This window comes from Esox lucius, chromosome 19, assembly GCF_011004845.1.
Source record: "Esox lucius isolate fEsoLuc1 chromosome 19, fEsoLuc1.pri, whole genome shotgun sequence".
NCBI classification, from domain to species: Eukaryota; Metazoa; Chordata; class Actinopteri; order Esociformes; family Esocidae; genus Esox; species Esox lucius.
In genome coordinates, this window is record NC_047587.1 from 9558675 (window position 1) to 9568946 (window position 10272).

The window sequence follows — 10272 nt, forward strand, 5'->3', positions numbered from 1 at the left end:
CAGTCAGTCTGGGTGCCAGGTGGTCAGGTAAGTCAGTTCTGTCAGTTCTGTCAATCAGGTCAGTCAGTCAGTCTGGGTGCCAGGTGGTCAGGTAAGTCAGTTCTGTCAGTTCTGTCAATCAGGTCAGTCAGTCAGTCTGGGTGCCAGGTGGTCAGGTAAGTCAGTTCTGTCAGTTCTGTCAATCAGGTCAGTCAGTCAGTCTGGGTGCCAGGTGGTCAGGTAAGTCAGTTCTGTCAGTTCTGTCAATCAGGTCAGTCAGTCAGTCTGGGTGCCAGGTGGTCAGGTAAGTCAGTTCTGTCAATCAGGTCAGTCAGTCAGTCTGGGTGCCAGGTGGTTAGGTAAGTCAGTTCTGTCAGTTCTTTCAGTCAGTCCAGTCATTCAGTTCAGTTAGTCAGTTAAGGCAGTCAGTCAGTACCAGGTGGCCATTGTGTCAGCCTACCAGCCTCTCCAGCTGCTCCACCTCCACCTCCTGCCGTATGTAACCTGTCTGGACACGGCCGGCCTGTGACACACGTGTGGTGGGTGGTACTCACACGCGGTTGGACTCAGTGAGCGGGGTGGGGGCCTTCTGATGCACTGGGGTCATCACTTATCCAGCTCTCACAACAGAGAGGCTGGTGCGTGTGTGTGCTTGTGACTGCGTATGAGTGTGTGTGTACATGTGTGTACATGTGTGTGCGTGGGTGTGGGGATTTGGGAAACAGATGCAGGTTAAGGAAAACAACCACAAAATCTCTGTCCCCATTACCAAAGCTCACGCTCACTTTCAAAGCACGCACCCACCCTACCTCTGAGAAACCCCAGATTGGGAGATTGTCATGGATTTCATCAGGACAGGACAGGGCAGGACCGTACGTGTATTTTCATTCTTTCGTTGATTTCTCCTCCATCCAGAGAGCCTCTCATTCCATCAGTTGACCTATTACCTGAACATCTCAGGGGAGTTATACCAAATGGGACCACAATGACATCCTGTTCCCTAGTTCACATATACTGTATATTCCCCGAAAACCCTGGTCCAATATATTCCCTAGTTCACATATACTGTATATTCCCCGAAAACCCTGGTCCAATATATTCCCTAGTTCACATATACTGTATATTCCCTGAAAACCCTGGTCCAATATATTCCCTAGTTCACATGTACTGTATATTCCCCGAAAACCCTGGTCCAATATATTCCCTAGTTCACATATACTGTATATTCCCTGAAAACCCTGGTCCAATATATTCCCTAGTTCACATATACTGTATATTCCCTGAAAACCCTGGTCCAATATATTCCCTAGTTCACATATACTGTATATTCCCTGAAAACCCTGGTCCAATATATTCCCTAGTTCACATATACTGTATATTCCCTGAAAACCCTGGTCCAATATATTCCCTAGTTCACATGTACTGTATATTCCCCGAAAACCCTGGTCCAATATATTCCCTAGTTCACATATACTGTATATTCCCTGAAAACCCTGGTCCAATATATTCCCTAGTTCACATATACTGTATATTCCCTGAAAACCCTGGTCCAATATATTCCCTAGTTCACATATACTGTATATTCCCTGAAAACCCTGGTCCAATATATTCCCTAGTTCACATATACTGTATATTCCCTGAAAACCCTGGTCCAATATATTCCCTAGCTCACATGTACTGTATATTCCTTAAAACCCTGGTCCAATATGTTCCTTAGTTTATATACACAGTGTGTGTGTGTGTGTGTGTGTGTGTGTGTCTGTTAAATGTTATATCTTCTATATTTATTAATGAGTCACATGGTTGGTATATACAGACCTTGTTGCATTTCATAATCAGAAATTATTATGTTTTCTTTCTTACAAATTAACATAAAATCAATAAAGAAAAAATAGGTTCTTAAAGCCACGATTAAAACATGTTCATTTAAACAGTCCTGCTAATTAAAAGGACTGTCGATCAAAACGCTCTCCCCTTGGGATTATATTACACACGTACAATCAGTCAGGCTTCAGATTCAATTTAAAAGCAATCAGCGTCGGGAGGTTTTTCACAGATCAATGGAAACCTAATAATAATTTTGACCTTAAATGTGGCCGTTTGTTATTTTTAGACCTAAGTGTCCCCCCTTATACTTTCTCTCCCAATCTCTCTCTCGTTCTCCCAGTCCTCTTTCTCTCTTTTTTGCCTCATGAGAGTGGCCACAAAGCCTCTTGATGAAAGTTGAATCCCTTACCATCTCTCATCATTTCCATTACTGTAAAATCTGTAGTGCTTTTTAAATAAAAACAAATACCAGTGTAAAGCGGAGGTCTGCTGTTTAATCCGATCGATAGTTTTAAGAGGCTTTTTGAAACTCTTTGCAGCTTGTATGGATGTGTCCTTTGAAGGGACAAGTCATTGGTCTTCCATTAGCATTCGGGATGATTTATGTTTCTGGTAAGTTATAACCAGAACCCCCCCTGAGGTCAACTATCAGCCTGCAGTGAGAGAGACAATAAGCAGCCAGTGAAAACAGACTTACTGCAGCCCTGTAACATACATACAAGATGACAGAGACACTTATCATTAAATAATTAATCAAATCCAACTCCCTACACCAGGGTTTCCTCCCAAGTGACTGCGCTACTTTTGAGTCCAGAGTAAAGGGAACGCGAAGCCGTTTGGGACCAGGCCTGTTGCACAGAAGTCAAGAGGCTCGGCGGAGGACCTGACAACCACCACTTAAATCATCAAACATGCCCTTGCATTGGCTTGCTTCTCCAAACCTCCTTAAAATTCCTGTCCCACGTCTTTTTCAGAACCGCAGTTTGGTTGACTAAACAATAAAAAAGATGGCAAGCAAAGTTAAGCAAGCCTCTTTTCGTACGTTTACAAGTTTTTACCTTTTTATGGCTGGCCTGTCAGGTCATCTTGCAGCGTGATAACAGAGAGTCCCTGCTTGCCATATGCCACTGAATATGAACCATAAACCCATGAGGCTACTACCAGGATATGATCACGTGTCTTCTCCCGGCTTACAAAACAACCTGGGTAAATGACTGGGACGCTCAATCAGTTGGAATGAATATAATCACTACCGCAAAGTTATTCACTGCCTTTCCCAAGTTTAAAAATCACCTGCTGGCCTTCGGGGGTTTCAAGTATGAGAGCTGTTTATTTAATTTTTTTACTCACAAAGGATTTGTTTTATCGACTGTTAAAGTCATCCAGAAACAGTAAAACTCTTAGCATTCACCTTGTCTCATTATGCTAAAAGCTCTTTTGGCTTCCGCAAATCAACAAATGACATTTGATAATCGACTAGACTGATCTGACCGAGTGACACCATCTAAAGCCGATACAACCACGGATCCAAAATATTTGAAGTAAAAGGTTTTACTGCCGCCCTGTCAGTGGGACGCGTGTTTCAGAGCTTTCAGAGACGGTGAAAGAAGGACTGAGAAGGAGAGCAGGAGAGAGTGAGCACCACTAATCCCAAAACAATAATAACGGGGTTTCTGGCACGAAACAGCTGCCAGGAAGAGTGATGCAGGCCATAAAAGTGTAGCCTATTTACATCTGACTGTGGACCTATTAAACGATGTCATTCAGTTATTAGACTGTTATAAGTATAGAGTCCCCAGCGTCCTGAGCCATCTGATGTCACTCTCTTCTCTCGCTGTCTAGTCCTATAATTAATCAGCGAAAATAATCTGTGATTTTTCACATGCTCGCCAACCTGTTTGCATACACGAACAGCCTTTGAAGACCGGTGTTAATTTCAACGACACGTGGTGGGACTGTTTTTTGATTGACTTAAAGCTACATCCGACTGATACAGCCACGCAGGCGGGCAACAGGAGCGACAGCCGAGATGGAAACAGAGAGAAGGAGACACAGAGAGAGGGTGTTGTACTGAGAGGGATGTAGACAGAGAGGGAGAGATGGATAGAGAAGATGTATGGAGAGAAAAAGAAAGCTGCAAAGAAAAATGGAGACACAGGGAGTTACAGAGACTCATCAGATGCCTGTACTATGACTGCCTGAGGGACAGGATCCTCGTCCTCCCAGCAGCTGCCAGGTCCTGTTATTCTACCACACATTCATCACGGACCGCTGAGAGTCACAAACGCATTCCATTTTCTCCCCCCCCCCCCCCCCAGCCTCTCTGCATTCCTCCCTGTCGCCCCCCTCCTCTCCCATCTCTTGTCTATCTCTACATAATGGTTAATACCTCTTAACAATGTCATCCTCAGAGAGTGGCTGTGTTGTGGTAGTAACCGCCTCGGCTCGCGTCTGTCTCTTTGGGCAGGTAAGGTCAGGATGAGGTCACACCCGCAAGGCTTCAAATGCTACTAGAAATCATCCCAAAACATTGAGTGTTTGCTTTAGCATTGATTTCCAGTAGCATTTGAAGCCGGGTCTTGATGAAGTCCAAGAAGGGGTTCTTTGTGCGGCTGGCAAAAAATATTGACAAGCCTATTGACAAGGGACTCTAGAAGGGTCGTCAGCAGTTAGATTTATGTCCCTATTGATTAGATGATTTAACCGATTGACCCCATCATGCTGATGGAGGGATGAAGAACAGAGGGCTGAAGAGAGGGGAGACACCAGGCTAAGTCAAGTAAATACCAGGGCAGCAGATACAAAGGCAGTAGGATGGGTCAGGTGGAAGGAGACAGTTAACTCCCTGCCATAACAGCTCATCCTTGCCATACGAACACTTCACAATACAGCTCCAATTCAACTCCACTGAGCTAAATCAAATTCTGAGACCGCTAAACACAATTTAAAACCACACAGCCTTTAAACGATACCTCCGCTTAATTCACAGCGCCGTCCGGCACATTCCACGCGTCCATACTGACTCTGTGGTGCTCGTGCGGCGCGTTACAATCGGCAGCGCTTACCCCGTTGTAGCACTGCTTCTCGTCGGAGCCGGTGAAGTGGTAGGGCTGCTTGGTTTGACATTTCTGGATGAAATCCTTGAAGAAGTTGTTGACGTCCGATAGGGAGATGACGCAGACGGCCGAGCTGGCCGTGGGCTCCGGGGAGTCCGGCTTGGACCGGGCGAAGGCCGCGAACAGCACGTCCTCCCCATCCTTCAGACCCATCTCCTGCCTCAGCTCGCGGCCCGCCTTGGCCACGTGGGCGGCCTGGAGGACGTTGAAGACTTCAATGCTGGCGGAGCGCCGTCGGCGCCGTCTCTCCGTCAGGATGCACTCGAAGGGCATTTCCACGTAGCGCCGCAGCTCGGGCTCCGTGCCGCACATGCGAACAATGCGCGTGTGGTAGACCTGCGAGTTGCGGCCCTCGCGCTGCACAGTGAGGAAGTAGGCGTGGCTGCCGCTCTGGAAGGAGTAGACGTAGCGGAGGTGCTGTCGGCCGTGCAGGGCCGGCGTCAGGTCCATGTAGGACCGGTCGGAGAAGAAGCGGAAGCCGTCTTGCGTCTCCTTCATTTGACGCACCGAGATGGTGTGGTGCTTGGGCTGCCAGGCCTGGGGGCTGGAGGTCAGTCGGGACGGGCTTCCAGTTCCGACACCAGGGACCGCAGAGTTCCCCACGAAGAACCGCACCACGCCCCCGCTCACCACGCTGAGCACACGGGACCCCTGGGAGCTGGTCACACAGTCGGGGCAGCCCTGACGTCCTCCACTGTCCGCCTTGAGGGAGGACATGCACTTCACCTCGCTGGTCACATTCCCGTCCTCCAGCAGGTGGCGACGGCAGACGCCAGAGTCCAGGGAGCCGCAGCTGAACAGCTCCTTATCATAGTAGCGCTCCACTAGCAGGGCCATGTTGTAGTTGTTGGTCTTCGCAGCACCGTCCGATCTCGCGGGGCCACAACTCATCCCGATACCATTCTCAAGCACCGGCCCAGTCCAGTATTCCGACAACTTGGTAAGATTCTCAGACAGCGCATAGATTCGGTTCACTGCACCAATGTAGACGGTGCCCTCAAAGGTCACCAGGTTCTGTATGGTGGATTCGGCCACAAAGCTGGGCAGGTCATAGGTCACGGAGAGGTTGAGTTTGGAGTTTTCCGCCGGCTCATCACACTGACTCCTGACTCCCGAGGAACAGAGTGTCAACCAGAGTAAAGGTGCCACGTGAATGGCGTCCAGCAAGCAGAAATTCTTCATACTGTAAAATAAGCCACAGAAAGAGGAGTTAAATACCACAATCTGTTACAGTCATTCAGCAGATGAGCTTTTTCACAGTGACTTTCAGGCAGAGCATTCGACAAAAGATTAGAAATGTTCTCCAAGGAGAAGTGACTTCATACCTATAACAAAGAAAACACAATCAATCAGCGTGGCCGGGCAGCCCAGTCATCAAGAGTGTTGGGGCAGTAAATGAAAGGTCACTGGTTCTGACCCCTGAGCTGAAAGAGTAAAAAGGCTCTACACATAGCGCCAACAGATGGAGCCACGTGTAGAAAAGGAAGCTTGCCTTTGCGGAAAACCAAGAGCATTTCAAAACAAGAGAAAGCAAGGGACACAGGCGCTTGCTGGCTTGGCACAAACGGAACGTGTGCTGTGGTCTAAAGCCGTCATCTACAGCACCACGTTAGCGAAATCACCACGGTTACTGAATGAGGATATGACTCGGCGAACATTACGGAGCTCCACTTCAATATGAACCACATCAGCAGTTCTGTGACTCGTCATCGCTGCGTCGGAGCCGGTCAGCAGGGACACTCACAGGGAGCTGGAGTAACAGCCTCCGCCGACCGCGGGACAACAAGGTGGCATTGAAGAGGCGCGCCTCAGGGCTGACTGCAGCGCAGTGCACCCCCCTTTCTCCGGTTCCACTCCGGCCACAGTGGGACCCAGCAGGGTGAATCACCGGGGACACAGCAACTCTCTCCGGCCGGCAGGAGGATGAAGCCAACCAACCGCAGCGGCTAAGTTTAGACAACGTGCCCAAGGGAGTGGTAGATAGAACTAGATGAAATCAAGGCATGAGCTCTGGGAGCTGTGCAACATTATAAATAGTTGGGCGCAGGCCGCTCACATGGCAATACACCGGGGAACGCTTTTAGGGTCTGTCTACAGTGTCACGGAGAGGGAGAAAGGGAGACCCGGGCTACATGGGAGAGACAAATGGAGCACAAAGATGAGAGGCAGGGAGAACAGAAAGAGAGAGGGGGGGAGAGATCCCCATGCATGATAGTTAATCAGGTCATTTGCAAGACTTGCCTGCTAAAACCCGTATCAGGACAATAAGAGATGGTGGTTACCACATTTTGTACGAGTGGTGGGAAGTCAAGAAAAACAGCAGGAAGGTCAGCCAGAAGAGAAAGAACAACCCCTTAACACACGGTTAAGCTAAAATCCATGATTAGAGTATTTCACCATCTTCTTGTTTGTCAGAATGGCTGCTATTGGTTTTCACTTAAAGCTATGTACTTGGAGTTTTCTGTTTATTTCATCACATTCATTGTCATATAAAAAAACATTCCACAGCCAATATATCCAAGATGCCATAACGGCCTATGAAATTATGTTCCTATTGATATGATGCTACTTTTAAATAGTCATTTACTAATCCTTCTGAAACCTTCTTTTACCTGTACGAGAGATACTTCCCTAAAACACAAATTCGTTATAAGATAAGTAATAAGTAAGATAACTTCAAAGGACCCAGAGTTCTGGTTTTCTGTTTCATGTCACTTGGGTCCGGGGTAACACAAAAATACAGTGCGTACACAGAACAAACCGTGTCATAGGAAGGACTGAGAGGAAATGGGGGCCCCTCATGCCAAAAAAATGTGCAAGGATGGGTGGAAGTCCAAGTGGCAGGTGCACATACTAGCAACGTAACCAGTTTGTTTTTGATTTATTTAATATGATGAGTAACAGTGAGCAACGACAACACATTTTCTTGACTCAGTATTGTTGTTCGTCGCACCTGCTACCCTGTGCCGCGCAGATACAATTCTTCCCTAAGAGGTGGGTTTTTTTTTTTGCAAGGAACAATGACTTTGCCTAAGTAAACAGCCTACCGCTTTGGAGAAACTGAACCTTTGAGGATATATTGTGAGGAAATGACTCATGACCAAAACTGGTAGAAACACGTAGAACTTTATGTGAAGCTATTCTGGAGAAGCCAGACATTTTTAAGACATAATTATCTTACAAAAGATGCAATTCCACAATATCATATTTTAATCAGTCATCGAAAGTAGGCTTTTCAGTAGGTTATTGAATGTCTTTCTGATGCTCATCGACGCATCGGGACATAGACTAGCGTTCCGAGGATGCCTCGTGCAAGGTTATTCACAATAAAGCAAACAGAAACAGACATAATTATACAAATGAGGCTATAAAATAAGAAATAGCTAAAAACTGAACTTACCTGTCAGTTTGCCAACTGTCTCAGTTATCTGGGGGTTTATTTTAAATCATAGTAGCCTACAAAACTCGATTCTTCACAAGAGACCCGCGCGTATATCGACTTTTTGACTGCTGAAGAACAAATTGATGCGTATAAGCTACGTGTAACTTTGAATAGTCCGTTCTTTTCGCCTTCTTATCGCAAGTAACTCCAATATGCTGCCTTTTCTCCAAAGGATTGTTTCTTAATCTGTTCCACAAGATGCGGACCTGTGTGATTCAGGAGTGGGATGTGTAGGTCACACACTGGCATTCAGCCCCCCTCCGTTTTGTGGCCCCTCTCGCAGCGCTCCTCCTCTCTATCACCGTGTGCTTTTCGCGATTTCGGAAGGCGCGGGAGTTTGCTCAGGTAATTAACGGAGGTTTTATCATTTGCAGCGCTAAACCTTCGATTATTTCGAATAGTATTTTGTCCCTACAGTGTGTACATCGCACATAAGTTGCCATTGAAGCAACTTTTTAGACAGGAGCGCGAAGCAAAAACCATTCCACCTGACTTTCTACTCCCAAGAAAGACCACAGATTCACTCCGTCATCAATAGAGGTACATTTTGAACTTTTCAACAATAACCCAACTGGGTGAGTCACCAATGAATCACAGTTGGCAACACAATAATCCATTTGTTCGACTTCGAATGAAAGGGAGTTGGAAAAGTACTGTAGATAATTGCAATTTGGATGACATAGTCAGCACACATATGTTAGAATTCACAGGTATATTCGCTTTACACAATGACAGGGAGGAACATGTGACTTTTTATTGATGTAGGGAGAGTTCATTATTTTACTTAATGGTCTAAGTAGTCATCCAAGCATTGAGGCTATTGTTGATGTGGCAGGGCTTGGTAAGCTTTTACAAAGGGATACCTAAACACAAGGTGCCTATCAATGCAAGCCTAACCAGATGAGCTAAATGCCTGATGTGCTTGATTTGAGTCAAGCGACACCGATGCAATGCCTTGAGAGCCCAAGCTGTCCCGGACGAACATGTCACCTCGATGTCCCAGATGACATGGATGCGATTCCGATGTTTAAACAGGTTAAAATTTGTAGTACAGCGAGACATAAAGCCAGGGCGCTGGTCCGCTGACAGGTGTCTTCATGGGCAACTTCAACTTTGCATGACCCGGTCCCGCCCGATTCGAAACACCAAACAGATCACGGTTGACCCTGTGCAGATGAAACCCGGCTATGTAAGTGGCCGAGTGACCTGCAAAGGCGACCTGCCTAAATGGCAAGTGATACAGTGTGAACCATACGCTGGAGCACTCACCATCATTATGTTTGGTGGCGACTACAGCAGCTGCTTGATCGCCAGCGATGACAAGCCATGCTGTAAACGGAGAACGTTTGAGACCCGGCAGAGTGATTCACGGAAAACGGTCTTTGCCTCAACGTCGGCAACACGCTGATGCGGAAGAGGAGCAGGCAGAGAGCTCCAACCAGACAGTTATTAAGAAAAAAACATCTGGGCCTTTTTACCTTTCAGAGGCTTCAGAGTCAGATCCTCTGTGAATTGTACAGCTTCCCAAGACACCCAAGCCATTGACTGTTCACTGTACTCTCACATGGCAGGCATGACAAGCAATTCGTGCTCTGTAACCAACTGAACCAAGCACACACAGCTTCTACCCCGAAGTCATAACACTGTTAAACAAGTCTGAATATCCATACGAAGGCTAAATCTGCATTTTCTTAAGAAAAGGGCCCTTCACTGAATCCACACCTATGGTTTATCTAAGCATGTGTCAAATAACATTAGATTTGAGATGACATATTCAATTGACTGCCAGTGTAATAACAAAGGTATCAGATATGTTGCTCAGGACATGATGTCACATGTTATTTAATGTAAGACTATCCAGCCCGTTGATGGTTTGTTACGAGGCATCTCATGTCTGTCTGCTGTGCT

At 46.7% G+C, this 10272-nt stretch overlaps 1 protein-coding gene across 1 annotated transcript in view; it reads right to left on the bottom strand.

Moving 5' to 3' along the window:
• The window catches only part of met (MET proto-oncogene, receptor tyrosine kinase), a 55927-nt gene extending 47146 nt beyond the window's left edge, over positions 1–8781 (bottom strand). The window contains exons 1-2 of the mRNA XM_020040528.2: positions 8323–8781; positions 4872–6105 (exon numbers count right to left, since the gene is read on the bottom strand). Coding sequence (XP_019896087.2) covers positions 4872–6104 — 1233 coding nt within the window. The 5' untranslated portion in view covers position 6105; positions 8323–8781. The remainder of the gene's footprint in view (positions 1–4871; positions 6106–8322) is intronic.
• Between the last annotated feature and the right edge of the window lie 1491 nt (positions 8782–10272).